Source organism: Prionailurus viverrinus, chromosome C1 (genome assembly GCF_022837055.1).
Source record: "Prionailurus viverrinus isolate Anna chromosome C1, UM_Priviv_1.0, whole genome shotgun sequence".
NCBI classification, from domain to species: domain Eukaryota; kingdom Metazoa; phylum Chordata; class Mammalia; order Carnivora; family Felidae; genus Prionailurus; species Prionailurus viverrinus.
Window position 1 is genome coordinate 188747511 of NC_062568.1, and position 19428 is coordinate 188766938.

General features: G+C 48.8%; 1 protein-coding gene across 1 annotated transcript in view; it reads left to right on the forward strand.

The window, feature by feature from the left end:
* CSMD2 (CUB and Sushi multiple domains 2) overlaps positions 1–19428 on the forward strand; it is a 600812-nt gene that overhangs the window by 290667 nt on the left and 290717 nt on the right. Inside the window, exons 7-9 of the mRNA XM_047870009.1 lie at positions 4407–4484; positions 9527–9614; positions 10316–10440. Coding sequence (XP_047725965.1) covers positions 4407–4484; positions 9527–9614; positions 10316–10440 — 291 coding nt within the window. The remainder of the gene's footprint in view (positions 1–4406; positions 4485–9526; positions 9615–10315; positions 10441–19428) is intronic.

Consider the following 19428-nt stretch of genomic DNA (forward strand, 5'->3'; position numbering starts at 1 on the left):
TACATTGCAAATTTTTTCTAAGGTTGGTTGAACTGGGTGTGGTGAAGGAACAGGTGTGGGGAGATGAAAGGATGGTCCAGCCATCAGGACAGCCAAGTGGTGGGCAAAGGGGAGTGATCGGGGTTAGTGCAGGGGCTCCCCCCTTGTGAAGGGAAGTTTGGCTTCACAGGGGCGAGAAGAAGCTGCAGGTTCCATTTGCTTCGTGATTCCCAGAGCCTTGGAGACAGGCTGAGCACCTCCCCTCCTCCACTAACAGGTCCTTGTCTCCTGCTAGCTCAGCCCAATAACTCATGCTGCAGACTAGAGAGGCATTTGTATTGCCAGATTCTTCTAGCTAAATGTGTACCATGTGTCCCGCTAACCTTTACAACAGCGGGGAAATGTCTTGTAATTAACCAGAATATAAAGGATGAATGGAGCAGCCTGGCAGTCTCCTGTAGTCATTATCATTCGGAGGAGATGAATGTACCTAGTAAGATTTCCATCAACCAGTTAAAGCCAGCACTCTTCTCTGGGAGCCCTGACTTTGTTCACATACAGTGAAAAAGCGTGTACAAGTGTGAATTCTATTTTGTATGTGTTTGTAGCTATGTGTACATGAGTACACAAATGTGTTGTTGAGGGCATGCCCTTGTAGACGCGAATGTGTACGTGTGCACGGATATATGTGCAAGCATGTGTTCATCAGGGGTATGCGTTCAAGTGTAGCCAGCCCCGGGGTTCCATTTTATCTGCAGTGCATCAACAGATGCAGAATGGTTACAGAATCCATTTTAGAGACTGGAGCTCCAGTGTAATATCATTGGCACTAGACTAGTGGGCGCTCCATGAATGAATGAATGAATGAACAAATGAATGAATGAACAAACGAACAATGTGAATGAATACATGCCAGAAATTCTGTAGGTCCTTGCTACTTTATCCTTCATTTATTATGTCTGTCAGTAGTGTACTGTGGAGATCTAGAGGGAGAACTGCCCTTGTTCTCTGATGCTTCGTACCTGGTCTACCCAGCTAGTTCTTTGTTGAGCCATTTTGTGGCTGGCTTCCCATGGTGTTCCTTTTTCCCTGATCACTCACCATCTACTTGGTCAAACTGTTTAAAAGACAAATTGGCTATGTATCATTCAGGGTGTGGCCACTTCCTTGGGTTTGCTCAAAAACTGAGACCCCAACATCCGGAGGTGATTTCTTGATGCTAACATCTCCAGTGATGTGGATCTTGCCCAGGGCTGAGCCCCAACCAAGGACACTTTCCTGACCCATTCGTCAGCTCCTAGGATGGTGTGGGCCCACTGTATGGGCTCCCCTCCCCAGAACCTGGGCCTGGGCCAGCTGGACCTGGACGTACATTTTCTAGAGACTCCATTGTTGGTGTGAGGAATCCTGTCCAGAGAGACCGGCCCCTGCCTTCCCCAGGCTTGTGTGTGGTGCACACAGACAGCATGGGCGACACAGCTTTGAGACCAGCTCAGAGGAGTAAGTGCTCACAAAGTTTATGTGTAAATTAAGAAGCTCCCTGAAGCTTTCCAGTTTCCTTTTTGTTCACTTTTTCTTGCCACTGTAACAAGTTCCATCCTGTGGTAGGTAGAAGGAAGGAAACAAGGGAGGACAGGAGCTCCTTCCTGCTTGGGAGGATGATGACATTATCCACTGCTAACTGTTGCTCCAGGCGTATAAAGCACTGACCAGTCTGGTTACCCAGCCCATCTTGGAGAGGACTAAGTAGAAAGGGTGGGCACAGAAATTGGAAGGATTCCTTCTGGAGCCTCTTCCTGAGTGCACCCATGAGAAGAGAGGAAGAAGGGCTCCCTCTTAGCCACCCCTTCATGTCCACATACACCTCATGCTCCCCCTTCAGCAGCTGCAAGGAAAACTCAAGTAGCATTTGGTGCTGGGAATGGCATTCCTGGTGCACTGGCCCCTCCTCAGCTCCCTTCCTCCAGAGAACACTAGAACGTGAAACAAGGCTATTGGAAAGACTCTCACCTCCTTGTTGGCCAGGTGCCTGGAGCCATCTGCACAGACCTCACCTTGAGTAGGAAGCACTGAGTCATGGAGGCCCCTCTCCCCACCCCAGCCCCAGTGCTGGGACATCCGGGAGAAGAGCTTGAACTATCCCTACAGTACTGGGACCAGTCCTGTTCTCTTAGGGATGACTGAATCAGAGGAATTTCCCCCCTGCTGCACTGTATTAGCTAGGCTTGAATAATGCATGTTTCCCTACTAATACCCTCTGTTTGATAATGGGTCCACGTTAGTGTTCATTGGAAATTTTCCTGCTGGATACACATGGAGAGTAATGCACATTTATAAAAAGGGTTTGAATGCACGTTGGGAAGCAGTGACTCTGTGGTGGTAACTGAATTTGATCAGGCGTTCAGCTTAGCAGCTTGCCAGGGGACAAACCCTTGGGGAACTTCGTGATGCAGGCAGAGCTGGGGGCTGTCTGGGACTGAGAGATGGGCTCCTACATGCCTGATCATTGTGGGCTTTAGTTTCAGGACTGGCATGTTACCTTGTATGCAGAGTGAGTACCTGAGTTTTCTGGGCCTGAGCTGGGGCAGGGGAGAGATTCTGGAGGCTAACGGGGCCCCTTAGGGGATTGCTCTGGGGCCAGGTCACGAGAGAAGATGCTAAGGTTCAGCCAAGAACACAGCTGCCTCCTGGCTGTGTGACCTATAGCAAATCACTTGAGCCACCCTGAGCCACAATTTTATTATCCATCAAGTAGGTATAGTAACCACGGGTCAAGGCTGTTGAACATATAAGGAGCACACAAAATGATTATCGAGGGCCCACCATGTACCAGGCTCTATTCCAGGCATTGAGGATACACCAGTGATCAAAAGACAAAAATCCTTGCCTTCATGGAACTTACACTGCAATGCGGGGTGACAAAAAATCATGAAGTAAATGAGCCAGTGTGTTAGAAAGTTAGGGAGATAAAGTAGCGGATGGTGCAGGGGAGCTGGGGTGCGATGTAATTGTGAACAGTGGTCAGAGAAGGTCTCTGAGGAACTGGTGTTTGCACAAAGACTTCCAGGAAAAAGAGGAAGAGAGTCGTGAAGATACCCTCAGAGAAGAGCATTTTAGGGAACTAGCAGGCTGAAGCAGGAACATGCCTGGCATATTTTTGGAACACCAGGGAGGCCTGTGTGGCTGGAGAAGAGTGATTGAGGTTGAAGATAAGGTCGGAGAGGTGCTGGGAGGGCAGATTGGTCTGTGAAGGCCACTCAAAAGACTCTGGCTTTTTTTATACGAGAGGCAAGTTGCAGCTGTAGAGTTTTGAGCGAGATGTAATATGGTCTGACTTATGTATTAAAAGGATCCCTCTGGCTCTTGTGTTGAGAATAGACTATGTGGGGCGGGGAAGATGGGAGGTCACGGCAACCAGGGGAGATGTACCAGAGACCTGGAGCAGGGTGGTCGATGTGGAAATTGCACTTGGGATATACTTGGAAGGGTTTGATGGATCCTGATAGATCGTGTGTGGGTGTGGGGGAAATAGACAAGTCAAGGATGCTCATACAAGTAGAGAACTTGAAAGGCATTTAGCCCAGGGTCCGACACATAGGAAGTGCCTGGTCGCAGTTGCCACTTCCATTGCTGGTACCCATCTGAGAGGGGCTGGGTCACCTGGCAGGGGCCAGCTGGGAGGTGGCATGGGGGTCTGGGGCACATGCACCAAGCAGTATATGGTGAAGATCTACATCCTGAAGATAGGATGAAGCCCTTAGAGGCCAGCAGAATGCCTTGGGGAATGGGGGCAGTCAGACACAAAGGAAGTGGATAGATTCAGAGGAATGGCCTGGGAACTGTGCACTTTGGGCTCTGGTGCTTTTTCTGTGCTATGTAGCAGACTCCTGATGAGCTGTGGACTGGACTTAGAGATGGGATCAAAATCCCATTCAGTCATGGGGCCACCACCTGGATGAGCCAGGCACCATCCCCCAGTGACCTCCAGGACTCAGCTTCCCCTGGCCACAGTAAGTCAGCTAGTATAGGCTGGGCTTGGCAAAGCTGATTGGCTCTGCTCCCCATGTTCCTCATCCTCCTGGGACCAGCCCTGTCTTCTCCCAGTGATGGCAGGGATGTGAGAGGGCAAGCCTGATCTGGCAGGCAATTTTCAAGCCTTCAGGCATGTCAGGACCTCCAGAATCCCAATGGCCAAACCCAAAGTCAACGTATGAGGAACTAGACTCCATCTTTTTAATGGAAAGAACTATAAAGTCACATTGCAAAGGGTGTGGATACAGGGAGGGTGACAATTTGGTATATCCTCACCCAGAGGCACTTCTGGCTCTGACCCGCCCAAGCCAAGAGAGAGGGGATCATTCTAGAAGGACCCCATCCCCAGTCACAGATAACAACTTAAACTGTTTTTCCTCTTACCTCCTCTCTAGTCAAGAAGCAAATTGAGTTGAAGTCTCGAGGTGTGAAGCTGATGCCCAGCAAAGATAACAGCCAGAAGACATCTGTGTGTAAGTGTCTGCCTGCCGAGCCTCTCACTTGGGGTCAGACCTGCTGGCGCTGTGACCGCGGGGAAGCCAGATGATGCTGGAATGATTTCCCTTCAATCCTGCCTCCTTCTGTCCTGGGTTCTGCACATGGATATGCTGACCTATGGGCCAGTGAGCAGCCCCAGGGTCTGTCCTTTGCCTTCTCCTCCCCCTCCCCTCCCCACTTCCCTCCTTCCTCCTCTTTCTCCCTCACTTCCCATTGTAACTGCCGTCCAGGGAGTCATTACTGCTACATTTCTCTCTTTATTTTTCCTTTTGATCACTTCCACCTGCTAAGACAGTCCTCTTTCTGTTCCTTGCCTGGGAGTCAGTCACCCCCAGCTGGGATCTTGGAGGCTGCAGGGGCCCAAGTCCAGCTCCCAGGGCAAGACCCTGCACCAGGGTCCCTGGATCTGGCAGGGCAAAGAGCCGGCTAGAGGGTAGGCTCCTGTGCTCAAGCCTGTGGGGCAGTGCTGGGGTCTCTGTGCTTGGCCATGGGAAGATTTTGTCTATGGGAACATGTTTCTGCTATTGGTGTTTGAAAGATAAAATCCCAATGGCTGGGGAATGGGCTGGAATGTCACCCTGGAAACAACGGATTAGAGCCTGTGCTAATGGGCTCTTAGACTAGAGCATAAGAAGGGGTTCAGGAAGGTTCTGGGCCACCCCAGAAGGCTGGACGTGAAAGCACTGGAGATTTTCCAAAGAATCCAGTTTTGTTCAAAGGTGAGTGTAGAGAGCTTTCCCTGGTCTGGGACCCCCCAGAAGACTGGCCTTCTTCTGCTCTACCTCCTCTGCCCTTCCTTTGCTTTTCTGTGTCTCTTTCCCTCCATTCCCCTCCCTCCTTCTTCTGCATCCTCTCTGCTGTCCGCTCCTTCTGTTTCTCCCCTTAGTCTTAACCTCCTTTCACCTCACCTCTACATGCTCCCTTGCCTTGAGGTGCTGGAAGTACTTCCTGAGAGGGATGGAGAGCAGCCGGTGGTGGCTCCAGAGCTGTATGCAGATGTGGGCAGGGGGCAGGAGGCGGGGGGCGGGGGGGGGGGGGGGAGGGGAGGGGAGAAGCCGCGACCGAACTGGGCCTGGCTGTGGCATTTTCTCTGGTCTTTCAAGTCTCCACTCTCTGTCTCTGGGGACCATCAGCTCCTAGCATTCTGGCCTTGATGGCAGAGGGCAGCCAGGAGCCCTGCTTCTGTGGTGGGCTACAGGAGCAGGGGCAGGGGTGCGGAGAGCCAAGGGTTAGGCCAGGAGTCTGCAGAGCAGGCTCCAGCCACGGCCCTGGCCCTCACAGGCTCATTGTTTCTGTAGCCACAGGAGAGCACACGAACTGAGGTCAGCATGAGTTCATTTCAGACTTTGCCCCGGAGCCAGAAGCAAACTTCAGGGAAATGGCCCAGAGTTTGGAGAGCAAGTTTTTATCCCAGTGTGTTTTCAGGTGACTGTGGTACCCCAGGCACTGGCGTCTCAGGTTCCAAATCTGTGAAATGGGATGCAAAACCTTACCCTCCCTTCTTCCCAAGGGTGCTGTCGGATCTCACATGGGCCATCTTGACCTAGGACTTAAAGAGGTCTGTGAACTAGCTAAAAACTATGTGTGATATTGTGAGTGCATTTGCGGGGGGCAGGGGGTGGGGCATGCTTTTCAGTAGCTACTCAGAGGTGCCGGAAGCTCTCTCACAAAGATGAAGAAATCTTATTCTAATGAAATAATGCAGAAACTCTGGAAAAAAAAATAACACTTCTCTCTACTACAAGACACTGGTCTCCGTTCTAAGATTTCCTCGGGAAGGGATGGGCACACAGCTCAGCTGCCAAGGAGGCACCACCAAATGTCTGCAGGTGTCCCGCCCTTTGTGTTCTGCCCACATTCCCTGTGGACAGATGTCCTGAACTTCAGGCGAAGAGTGGGCCCCACTTACCTATCCTGGACCCCACTTGCTGCCTTCATGAGGCGGTCCGTGGGCACCACCGACCCCTGGCCACAGCCATGACTGCCCATGTGTCCATGTCTCCTTCCCTTTGGGTGGGAGGCATGGCTTTTCTGAGTGTGTTGTGGGTTTGGGGGGTAAGGTCCACTTTCCCGTCTCTTCCATCCCTCTGTAGCCAACAGTGAATCAATAAGCAGCTGGTTTTGAATAGGCGGGGGAGGCTGGGATTAAGGAAAGAGAGGGGAAAGCCCTCTTGATGCCATAACTCAGACAGTAAAGTGTTCATTGAGATTTACCTTTGCCTGTTTCCTGGGGAGCCTGGAAGTTCTTGCTCTCAGTCCTCCCAGGAAGACAGGGCCTCGGGGGCGGGGGGTGTGAGCACTTATCCCTGGGCTGGTACCTTCCAGGATAGTGCCTGAGCCTTACTTCCAGGGGGCGGTTTAAGGAGCCGGGGGGGGGGGGGGCGGGGTGCAGTGTTGGCTGCGCATGTCCAGGGCTGTGGTTGGGTACGTGGGTACTGCCGTGGCCTCTTCTCTCTGGTCCAGCTGCATCCCCATCCCAAAGCCTATGCTCTGTCTGCTCCCTGGGTGGTTTGAGTACTGAGTGATAGGGCAGGAAACTGCTGTACCGTGTTAATGTGCTACCGGCTGGGCACGGTTCCCATGTGGTGGGCGCCGGGGACTTTGGGATGGGTGTGGTCCGTGGGCAGGGGTGAGTGGGCCAAGCCTGAGGAAGGCAAATGCTTAGCTGACAAGTCCTCAGTACCGGGTGGATCTCGGTGAGGCTGGCTTAGATAAAGCACACGCGCAGCTCAGGACTGACATCCTCATCTTCTTAAAACAGAGCCTTTCTGCCTCCCTGGGGATCCCAGAGGACCCGTTGTCTCCTTCCTTGCCATTGTTTGCAGAACACTGAGGCTCCGGGTAGCAGGAGCTTGCTCTGGGTTTGGAGACCGCACTTCCATCTTATTATCCCAGCCTGGAGGGTCCTGGACAGGAAAGTTTTGGAAGGAGAGGCTTAGCAAGGAAGGGGATGGTATAGGGCTAGTGCCCGCTGGGAGTGGCTGGCTTTACCCTGGCCCTATGGAATGTTGGAGAAGGGGAGGCTGCCCGAGAGGCCTTGAGCTCAATGTCACACGGCCAGGAAGACACCGGGAGTCTGGCTTGTGTACAGTCTGTCCAGATCCCCAGGTCCCCTTGGCCAGCCACACCCTGCGGTACCTAGAGGTTTGAACGGGGTCTACACCAGCCTTCTAACTGTAGAAATGAGCTCCGAACTCAGTGAGTCTAAGATGGGGCTTCACAGGTCCCCAGGTGAAGAAATCCCTTGCTCCCTCCCCCCACGAGTTAGTCTTCCATGACCCCTGGTTATTCTTTCTTCACTACTTCCACTCCCATCCCTTCACGTCAGTCCCCACCGCCAGGCACAACACTCCCCCACTTGTCCCACAGGAACCGGCATCCCCCTGAGCATCCTACTGTGCCCTTCCCCCTCAGGACTCTTCAGTGGCTCCCCATCACTTTTAGGATCAGACTCTAACCCCTGAAAAGTCTGACCTCTGAAGCGTCACCCCCCACCCTTCCACGTCACTCAATGCCCTCTCTCCTATTCTGGCCATACTGGGCAACCCTCACGTTTGTTTCCATGTCCTCGCTTCACCCATCATGCTCCTCTGTTTGTCTGAACTGCCATTCCTCTGTCACCATGTGTTCAAATCCTGCTGTCTCAGAGGATCCATGTTAAATGGCACCTCTACTAGGCAGCTTTCCATTCTTTTCAGCAACAGAAGATGGGTCTTCCCTTTCAATCTCCCTGTGGCTGCCACTTTCATCACTTCCCCATCGTGGTTCTGCAGTTTGTTTCTATTTCATGTCTTCACTTGGCTGGGAGCTCCTTGAGGACAGTGGTCATCTCTGACATCTGACCGTTGCATCTCCTGTGGTATCTAAATTAGGGTCTTGTACACACTAGGTGCTCAATTAATGCTTGCTGTGCACTCATGTGTGGGAATGAGTGAGTGGGTGAGTGGGTGAGGACTGGAGCCGTTGCTCATATTGTGGGGCATTGAGTGGGTAGGAGGCACACGAGCCAACTCAGAGAATGTCGCTGCAGACCCCCCGTCATCTCTGTCTTGAGGGTGCTGTTGGGATCATGGGATTGGTGAGGCCTTGAACGGAAGTCCTCTGGCCAAGCTGTGTGCCTGGCCCCAGCTCCTGGTCATCCCAAAAGCCAGGAATCCAGGGGTGTGAGAGAGTTCCAGCCTCATGAGTATGAGCATCTCGAGAACAGTAAGCCAGCAGGGGCTGGAGGGTTTCTACCCTGTCCACTGGAGACAGGAGAAAACTGTGTGTATCCGCCGCCCCTGACCAGGCTTCTCCTTTGGCAGAGATGACTTTGTACATGGTTGTGTAAACAGAACTCGGGTGCTGGCAAGTGTGAGAGCATCACACCATCTGCCAGAACCACCGCCGGGGCCATCTTCGCTGGTGCCCTTGGCCGGTGGCATTGGACAGGGGGTGCTCTGGTTATTGCTTACTCAGCTTGAGAAGGCATCTGATGGGAAGAGCTTTCTTGGCAGAAATATCCACTTTTGAGCTAAAGTCCCTGCTTTGAACCTCAGACTGCAGCTTTCTCGTACATTCTTTACCGTTCCTGATCACACATCCACCTTTTATTTAACTTTCTTTGAGTCATTTCTCCATTGGGGGCTGAGGTTGGGGGTGATCATCCCATCTAGAGTCACCACCCCTGGATCCGAAGCACAGGGTGAGGAGGTCACCGGGGGCTGAGGGCCATCCACCTCTGGTCACTGGGGTGGGATGAGGGAATGGGGTGGTTGCCGGTCTGGGGCGCCTGCCTCTGATCCCAAATGCTCTTGATGAATTTCACTTGGACTTGGCTCGCAAAGGAATTTGTCAAAAGCACCTCCCCACCTTACATGCTCGTAAAACCTGAGCCCAGGAGACCCCACAGCCGCACACAGCCGCACGGAGCAGGGCCTCATTCCGTCTCTGTGTCCACCCCCCACCCTGAGCCACTGCCCCAGCTATGCCTTCCTGTGATTACCCATCTCTGTTTGTGCTGTTTTTTGCCTTGTAGTAACTCAGGTTGGTGTGTCCCAAGGGCATAATATGTGTCCAGACCCTGGCATACCTGAAAGGGGCAAAAGACTAGGCTCGGATTTCAGGTAAGACCTGTTCTGGAACTTTCTGACTGCAAGAAGGGTGGGTGGCCTGGTTTGGGGGTGGGGGAGACAGGGGCTGATCTTCTTGGAGATACAAAGCAGAGGAGTGTGGATTCAGGAACAGACACTTTCTGAGGAAGAACCATGGCCTCTGGTGTTCTTTCCTGGGCCAGTCCTGGGAAGACTGCCTGTAGCCTTAAGGAGGAGGGAAGGGCCACAGCCTGCCAGTGGTAGCCAGCACACCTATCCCTGGGGTACAAGAACTGCCCTCATCAGTAATGATGTGACAGCAGGTAGCTTATGTCTCCCATAATCTGGAGATCCAGGGGCCCAAGATGGTGCATCTTGCAGAGTTTCTAATAATCAAGGCATCTTCCCATAATCCTCCATTTTCATTAACGTGTATGGGTATCATCCGCCCACTCTTAGCTGTCCTAATTGGTACTTATCTTAGAGCATGACTGTTTTGCTCAAAAGTCACCTTTTAACTCAATCCTGAAACCATTAAATGGTCCAAAAAAAAAAAGACGATAAGGAGCAGATGTTCCTTTCAATGGAGACTTTAAGTGATGAAACAGTGGAGTAGAGATTAAAGGCCAGAGGAGAAATAACGTTCGGTGTGGTACTTCTCTGTGGAAATGGGAAGCACTTGGGTGGGCCCGGCAGGCCCAGGGCTGAGCTCACAGACACGCCTTGTCTCCCAGGTTAGGATCCAGCGTCCAGTTCACCTGCAGCGAGGGCTATGACCTGCAAGGGTCCAAGCGGATCACCTGTATGAAAGTGAGCGACATGTTTGCGGCCTGGAGCGACCACAGGCCGGTCTGCCGAGGTGAGGGCACCCTGGGAAAGGGAGGCTGGCCAGGAGCTGGGCTGCGTGTGCAGGATGGAGCCCAGCTCCTGGTCCCTGAGGTCCAGGCTCTCATCCAGACGGGCCCGCCTCACACTCAGTACTCCCCAGGCCTTGGGCTCTGGGTTCATTGGCTAATTAACTTACTACATTTAGTTAGCATCTTCTCATATCACGGCCTGTACTAGGATCGGGAGATACAGAGGTGGGGACGAGAGACATGGCCCCTGCCCTGCATGGACCTTACAGTCTAATGGGGAAGACCCATTGTAGCAGGTTGCTAACTCGTTGTACAAAGACATCACAGCTATACCTAGATGGGAAGGAAGGTCACCTTGTATGATGCTACCCCGAATCTTTCCATTATAACACATACACACCCCAAACCCTCCTTCTCAACGCCTTTGTTTCTTTCTACATACTCAGCAATAAACAGACCTATCAACTCTAGAAGAATGCTCTTAGCGAGGCAGGAGCAATGTGGAGGACCATGATATCAGAACACTTCTCTGTGGGAATCTTCTAACCCCACACGTGGTCGTCTTGTTCTCAAACGCCCTGCCACCCACATCCTCAGCTATCACATGGACTGAGGCTGGCCTGGCCTAGCCCCCATCCCCCAAATCTTAAAATAGTATCCTGAACGTTTTCCTTCACTGGGACAGGACAGCAGCTGCCTGTGTGGTAGAGAAGTCCCTGGCCTCATCCCCCAGGACAACATTAGCTGGCTTTTAATTTTTACTCTCTGTGTGCATCTCTCTTCTGTTTGTACACATGACTGGAGATGGGTTCTTGGTGCAAGAGTAAGCAACCTCTCTGGAGTTTGTGAACAAAGCCAACAGCTGCTCTTTTTTTATTATTATTTATTTATTTGTTTTAAGAGAGAAAGAGAGCACAAGTGAGTGAGGGGCAGAGGAGAGAGAGAGAGGGAGACAGGGAGAGAGAACACAGGGCCCAGAATGGGGTTTGAGCTCACCCGAAGTGAGGCTTATGCTCACCTGATGTGGGGCTCAAACTCACACACGGTGAGATCATGACCTGAGCCAAAGTCATCTGCTTAACTGACTGAGCCACCCAGGTGCCCCAACAGTTGCACTTTTGAGTGCCCCTTTGGAAAAGGAGGTGCACCGCCCACCATAAAGTTATATTTTGGATCCTTCCTAGTTTGAGAAGGAGATGCTTTGCCTCTCTCCAGGCTTATACACCAGGATGAAATTTATGCACAGAAAGGGATCCAGGAGAAAGGGCTTGGGTTAGAGCTGAGACCCACTTCCTTTTTTTCACGTGTTGATGAGTAATCTTGGAAGAGGGTCATGAAAACCCCTTTGAAATAAGCCTTAAATGTATTAATTCTCACTCAAGTTTGAGGCAGCCATGAGCCACAATTAATAATGTACTTTTTGTTCCCACTGATCTTGGCTATATTATTTCAAAGATTCCACTTAGCTAAGATATTTTTAAAAGCAAACCAAAGAAGAATCGTTAGGTATAACTCTCAGCTTTGCCACCAGCTAGCCATGGGCAATTTGGCAAATCATCTATTTTCCCTGAGCTTATTTTCTTACCTGTAACTGTAGATGATGGTACCTACCCTGCCCATCTTGTGTTAATGTGGTCAGATGGAGTTGTGGATATGGAAACATCGAATGAATCGAGAAGAGCTTGACAAGGAAATGAACATCCTCACTCTGGAACACCAGCTCTATAGGGCAAGGACTTTTGTTTTGTTCACTTGCCTTGAACAGGGCTTGGCACATAGTAGGTGTTCCATAACATATGCTGAATGGATGATTGAATTAGTGAATAATCAGATAGCAAACACTCCATTTCCAGGGAGCCAAGAAACCAGCTGTATAGAGAGGCATAGAGTTATGAAGTCTGAGGACCAAGGGAACCTTGGCCAATCTGTTCTTTCAAAACTCCTTTTGAGGAGCCAGAATAACAATGCCTTTAGGCAGTAGTGGAATCTGATCTCTCCCAAGATCTTTTCATTGGTGAAAGACTATTCTCTTAGTAACAGTGGTAGTTTACATGACTTTGCCCGGGGTAGGGAAGGGCTGGTGTTTCAGAAGGAAGTTCACAGTCGAGTGGTCCACTTATCTTTTTCTCCAGACATGTTGTGTGGCCCACTCAGGTCATCTCCAGTGATTTTGACACACTGGACTCTAAATTCTCCACCACACTGTTAACTGAGCTTTACACATCCGTTCTCATTTCCTACTCTGCCCCTGGGAAGCGGAGGAAAATCATGGAAAACAAAGCCAGTCAGAACTGCATTCAAATCCAGCCATCACCACTTTTTAGCTGGGTGTCCTTGAACTAGTTTCTTCTCCTCTCTGAATCCCCCGCCACCCTGCCCCCCCCCCCACCCCGCTCTCTTTCTGCTAAAAGGCAAGGATTATAGACCATGACTCCATGGCATTACCATGAGGACTAGACGAGGTGGTGGCTTTGAAAGCACTCCCTGGGAGATGATCCTGGTGTGCCTGCGAGGCTTGTGCACACTAGTGTTTAGTTTCAGTTTAGTTTCAGCGGCTGAGTTCTGTCTGCACACAGCTTCCCCCGGCCTGGGAGCACACCCTCAGCCTCTATGGTTCACAGATTTTTAGAAGCCTCTTCCCTCACGGTCTTGGCCAATCTTCCTGCAATCACACAGCTCAGGAGGCACACAGACTTTGATGTAGATCACAACTCTGCTGCATTAGCTTGCTGGCCCTGGGCAGGTTCCTGCATCATTTTTAGCCACAGGGCCCTCACTTGTGAATTAAGAAAACAAAACCTCCTCTCCCTAGTGATGGTGAAATTTAAACAAGCCATTTTATGGAAGGTGACCAGCACCCACTGTGGTGGAGAGGGAATTCTCAGCCCAGGTTAGAATGCCGCTACCCCCTCCTGTTTTCTCTCTCCAGGGTCATTGGAAAGCAGGAAGAGATAGGCAGACCCTCCTGGGTTTGGACTTGGATGGCCTCCTCTCCGGCTTTCCTGAAGGCCAAGGGCTGAGACAGATATCAGATTCAAGGGTTCCTCTTATTTTGGCCGTTTTGAAAGTTTTTCCTTTAAAAAAATTTCTTGTTTTTAATTAGTTAGAATTACTATCATAATTGTAATATTTTGTTGAAGTTTAAGTGAACCCCACTTTAAGAATAAAAAGGGACAAAACTCTTTGAATTCCAGGATAGCTCCACTAATAAGCAGGTTATCAAAAAGATCATATTCTAAAGAGGATTCACCACTAATAACAGTGGTATTATTTTTCCTCTAATGCATTTAAAATATGATTTGATTTTAAATATTCATTTTCCACACAATTAATTCTACTAAAACATGGGGCCTGGCAAATAATAGGTTCTCAACAAATGTTGAAGGATGACCTGAATGAACCGGTGATTGAAATGAATGAGCAATATAGGACTGTGCCCTCATTTTGAAATTTGAAATTAGGTATTCACAGGTTTTTCTTTTCTTTCAGTCCCACCAAAGAAATAAGTTCCCAAAAAAAAAAAAAAAAAAAAAAAAAGAAGTTTCTAATTTGACTCCTAGACGAGTTTGATCATCCAAAGTACACTGAGGTCAACGTGAAACCTACTCATTCTCTTCAGCCCCAGATAGAGGCGGGGTCATAAAATATAGAGCTTGTAGGACTTATTTTACATACAGAGCTCAATATTTAAAAATAAGCTTTTGCAGAGGCCTAATAAATAAAACAGATACAAATGGAGCTTCTTCCATTGAAGTAGGGGAAGGGGATTTGGGGCTTCCCCTTCCCTCTGAGCAGCCTCTAGGCTACCCCAGAGGGACCCTGAGGCTCTAGGGAACACTGTTTGTAAGCCACTAATAGAGTGAAGAGGACCAAACTGACAACCAGGAAACCTGGAGGCCTGGTTTCTTGTGACCACAAATCGGTGTTGACAGAGAATAGGAACGGAGTACCAGCCCCGGATGAGACACAGTTAGTGAGCCATAGAGTAGATACTTGACAGAAAACCATACATTATTTTTTTTCGTGGAAAAATCAACTATTTGCTGTACAAATATATATGTATATACATACATATATATTTACACATACTTGTGTATCTGTTTAGAAGAAAGCCTTTTTGGTGGATAGAACACCTGACTCAAGACTCAGAGACCTAAGTACAAGTTGCAGCCTTGCTGTTAACATACCATATGGCACAGGGAAAATGACCAAAATGCTCTGAATCATCTCCCTCATTCTCAGAAGATGGGAGTGGAAGATGGGAGTGAAATGTGGGAAATATGGCACAAATTGGCGGAATTAAATGCCATGAAAATTAACAGGTGGCTGTTTTCCTTCTTGGTGGCCTTCACTGGACCAGCTTCTCAGGCCCACTCCTTAAACACTAATTTTGTTCAGAATTCTGTTTTCATCCCCTCTTCTCCTGTCCCCTCCCCTCTCTCTCCTCTACCACTCCTACCCCTACCTTCCTCTCCTCTCCTTTGTAGTTATTACCCCTAGGTGATGTACTGACTGTGCCAGAATATATATATATATATATATATATATATATATATATATATATTCTGTATATGTATGTATGTATATGTATATATGTATATATGTACATGTATATGTGTATATGTATGTATGTATATATGTATATATATGTATATATATCTATATATATGTATATATATTCATACATATGTGTGTATATATATATATTAATGATAAAGCTCCCATTTATTACACCATTTATACTTGTATAAAGCATTGCAGTATGCATTTTTCATAATTTATTTGTGAAGAAAGTGGAAATATCCATATTTTATGTTTAGCTCAAGCTTAGAATGGTCAACCTTCTTGCTCAAGGTAATAAAGCTAATGGGTTGAGCTGTGATAAATCCTGACTCCAAAGTCTCTATCCTACTTGAAAATGGCACCTGGACATCCTTTGGAGTCAGTATACTGGATGGAACCACATAGAAGAACACCCTCTTCCCCCACTTTTTAGTAACTTTTATTATGATTTAATTGTAAACTCACAGACAATTTTCAGGAAATGTGCAAATGTGCATTCTTTACCCAGATTTAGACAACTAATTTTGAGGAGTTAATGAACAAGAAGGAGGCTGAGAAGGATCAGTCAGAGAGGTAAGAGAAGAGCAAAGAGGCAACACAGAAGCCAACAAATGTGAGTTTCACAATGAGAGAAGGAGCTGTAGGGTCAGATTCTCCAGAGAGGTCAAATGTAGCAAAGACCAGAAACCAACGCATAGGGTTAAGTGGCTCAACTGAGTGGCAAATGTTTGAAGTTGCCTCCGTGAGAAATTGTCAAAGAAGAACACAGATAAGGGAGAGGGCTAACTTGCACTGAAGCTTCAATTACCATGGAAACCATGAATCTACATGGTAGAATTCATCAATGGCAGATATAAGACTATTGAGGGTGTAAGAGTATTGAGGTCTAGACTGGGTAGTGAAGGAAGGGCCAGGTAGGGATCAGTAGGCAGGGAGAAATGAGGGAGCCAGAGGGCTGGAGGGGCCTATGTTAGGACAACAGGAGCATTGAAACCTAGTAACTCTGCTGCATATAGAGGCGACAGGGGAAAGAATGGAATGATGGAGTTTAAGATCTCACAGGTGGACTCTCCTAAGTCCCAGAGCAGCAGGCCCTGGCTACGCTCATGGACATGGTTGACCTTGGGCAGGGACACCAGATCTCATGAGGAGGGGCTGGCCTCTGAAAGGCGAAGGAGCCATCTCTCTGTTGAAATCTGAAGGGAAGAAGTAGATGAGCACATAAGCAGACAGGAGTGCAGATTTGGGGGCTGAGAGAGAGGCTATGCCCACCAGATGTCCTCTGTTTCATCCACAGAGACTAAAGCAAGGTCATCAACTGATAGTGTGGGGAGGCTAGGGGAAGGGTGAGAGGTATGGGGGCATGTAGAAGGCTTAAGTCTTTGAGAAGAGTGTAGAGCTAATGGCAGAGTCACCGGGCAATATCTAGGATTTTTGGGGGTGGGTAATCATGAATTAATAGTGGTATCAATCTTCCTATTCATGTGCCTTTCCTTTAGCAAAGATCTGTTGTATGGGGACAGGGCCTGGAGAATGTAGGTTGAGGGGTTCATCCATGATTGCTGTCATCCAGGCTGATAAAAGGAAAAAGGAGCAAGAGACTTTGGTGGGTCTGTAAGAAAATGATCATAATGGTGGACTGTGGAATCAAAGTTAGATAAGGACAGAAGAGAGGATGGGGAACTTATGGCTAAAGAGAAAATGTTGGTGTCTGTGGGGTGATATCTCAGTGAAGATCAGAGGAGAGTTTCTTAGGGGGTCCAGCAAACATTTGCGAAAGGAAATACTGGGGGGTGGGAGAAAGCTCTCCACTGCAGAGGGCTGCAGGGGAAACACCAGCCTGGGGAGAAGGAGACAGGCTTCAGTCAAGGCAGGAGGTAGATGGGAGGTTTTGAATGATGTTGCAGCTACCAGTCAGGGTTTGTTTGCCTTGGAATTGGTGCTGGGAACCTGGTTTGAGAGGCCTGGGGAAAGGGCAGAAAGGAAGGTCAGTAGCAGGAGAGGTGGGGCAAGGCAGCATGGAATAGGGTGGGAATAAGATTTGGGGAGAAGACCGAAGATCAGAGGCACTAGCATCTGGAGTAGTTCCCTTTCTGGTGCCTAGTTGTTTCAGTGCCAGAATTGGCTCTGGATCCCGGTGGTATCTCCCTAAGCTCCCCTAAGCTCCCCTGGGTTGCTATCTGTATAGCTTAGGCATGAAACGTCCTGGAGAAGTCTCTCATAGAAGTTATCCAGAAGAGCATTTGATAGGAAAAGGCAGATAGAGAAACACAAACATGTGTTTATTCATTTATTCAGACCTTGTCCGAACACCTACCATTTTGCCAGCCTGTGTGGGTGGCATCGATGAGCTGTCCATCTGTCGGTGGGATCCCAGAGTCTGGCTGCTCAGGGGGATGTCTGTCTGTCCACAGACCCCCTGACCCTATCCAGACAGCAGAGGGGAAAAGTGCTCTATTCTGAACCTATCTTAAGGTGCCCCGTGTTAACTGTCTGCACATTGTAATATTTAAGCCCTTCAAGCCCCTTAAAGTGGTAAATGCCTTTTTGACCTGTTCTCTCTAATGATCTTCAGCATGTTTCAACAGAATGCAAACACATCTAATTTTCAGAAACAAGTACAGGATAAATTGAGTCTGAAGCTGAGGGCTTTTGAGGCAACAAAAACTGACTTTCCAGAAGAGGTATAAATGGTGCTTGCTAGTGGATCTGTAGGGATTTCCTGCAGGGCTGGGGTTCTAAATCCCCAAGTCCTCTTTGCAAGGGTGGGTGGGATCATGGTTTTGGTTTTGATGGTCTTCTTCTAATTTGGATAGTAATGAATCCTATGTAAAGAAACCGAGGAAAGTAGGAAAAAGATCTTTGGCCTTGAGAAAGGAATGAACATGGCATCAGGAGTCCGACAGTCCCCTTTGTTGAATATTGATGATGTCCCAGGATCTGAATGAGTCTTCACATCCAGTATCTCATCTAATTTCATCCTCACCATGCCTTGATGAGGTGGTATCACTAGCCCCATTTTACAGATGAAGTAGGATCAGAGAGGCTTTCCAACCTAACCAGGCTTAACCAACCAGCAAATGGATTTAAAATCCAGAAGGCTAAGCTGGTAAACTCCACAGCCTGTGCTCTCCTCCGCATGGTGGGCTGCCTTCAGGCTCAGTTGTGTCGAGTACAGTCTACGAATCTAAGAGTTTCCCAGCACAGAATTACAGGCACAGTCAGATGTACATGAAGGGAATGGAGTAAAGGGTTCCCCTAGGGCTTTGTTCAAACTTGACTCAACCACCATTGGAGCTCATGAGAGAGAAGATCCTTCAGGTGCAAGACCAGGGTGAGCCACCAGAAGGAACATGCTTGCTGAAGGGACTGAACTCATAGAGAAGGAGCAATTCTGAACCATGGCCACTTACAGATCACCCTCTGGCAGCATTCGCTCCACTTGATTGTAGCTGTTTTCATACCTATTTCCTCCACTTGCCAGTGGCCCTTCCGAGAGGAGGAGTTGTGTCCTAGATATTTTTCTCTCCCCACACTCTGTCTGGCCCATAATAGGCACTCAATAAATGTTGGAATGAGTGAGTGCAGGAATGAGTGCATGAAATGAGCAGATTAAATATGTCCAGGGGCTGTGGAACCGGCGTCCCAGGCCCTGGAAGGAAGGCTTTCCTGGGAAAGGTTTATCATGGCCGTTATCCACATGCGGAGAGGAGCCCTAGGATATTTTGCCCCATCAGAGGAAACCAGGTTTGACACCACTTTCATTTTATATACTTAAGCTTGTTGAATTTGCCCACTATTTCTTTACTGTTAGGCACTTTGCCTACAATTAGGATAAATTGCCATGTGGGCAGCAACAGAACAGACTCATAGAACTCTTTATTAAAATAGCTGAGCGCTAACATTGAAGAATGATGTGGCCAGAACCAAAGAACACGTTTTTAAAGGAGGCAAACACCTAGGTACAATGTAGTACCTTAACTGTTATCAATCACTACTTAATCTAATTAGTTTAGAAGCTATTTTAAAGAGCTTAATTAGATTAAGCTGTGATTGATAACACTTTATATCTACTTGAGTAGAGCACTTCTTCTAATTCACCTTGAATCTTTATGCTTCCAGTCAAAAGCCTGTTTCAGACATGTGCTGAGCGTGGGGAAGGAGTTGGGAAGTACTTGATTAGCACTGAAATCACTCTGGGTGCCCAGCGCCAGGCTGAGCTGGGGGCCTTGGCAGAGTCCTTGGGTGCAGACATTCTGAGACCTCATGGGGTGGCCTTGCAAGGGACATCTTGAGATTCTACTTCAAAGAGGCTGAGAGCAAATGGGGACACACAGACAGGTCAGCAGTGCAAGGGGTGAGCCACTTAGCAGGCCCATAGGTGCCTGGGGCCTACCTGGCTTTAAGTCAACATGGGGAGTACTAGT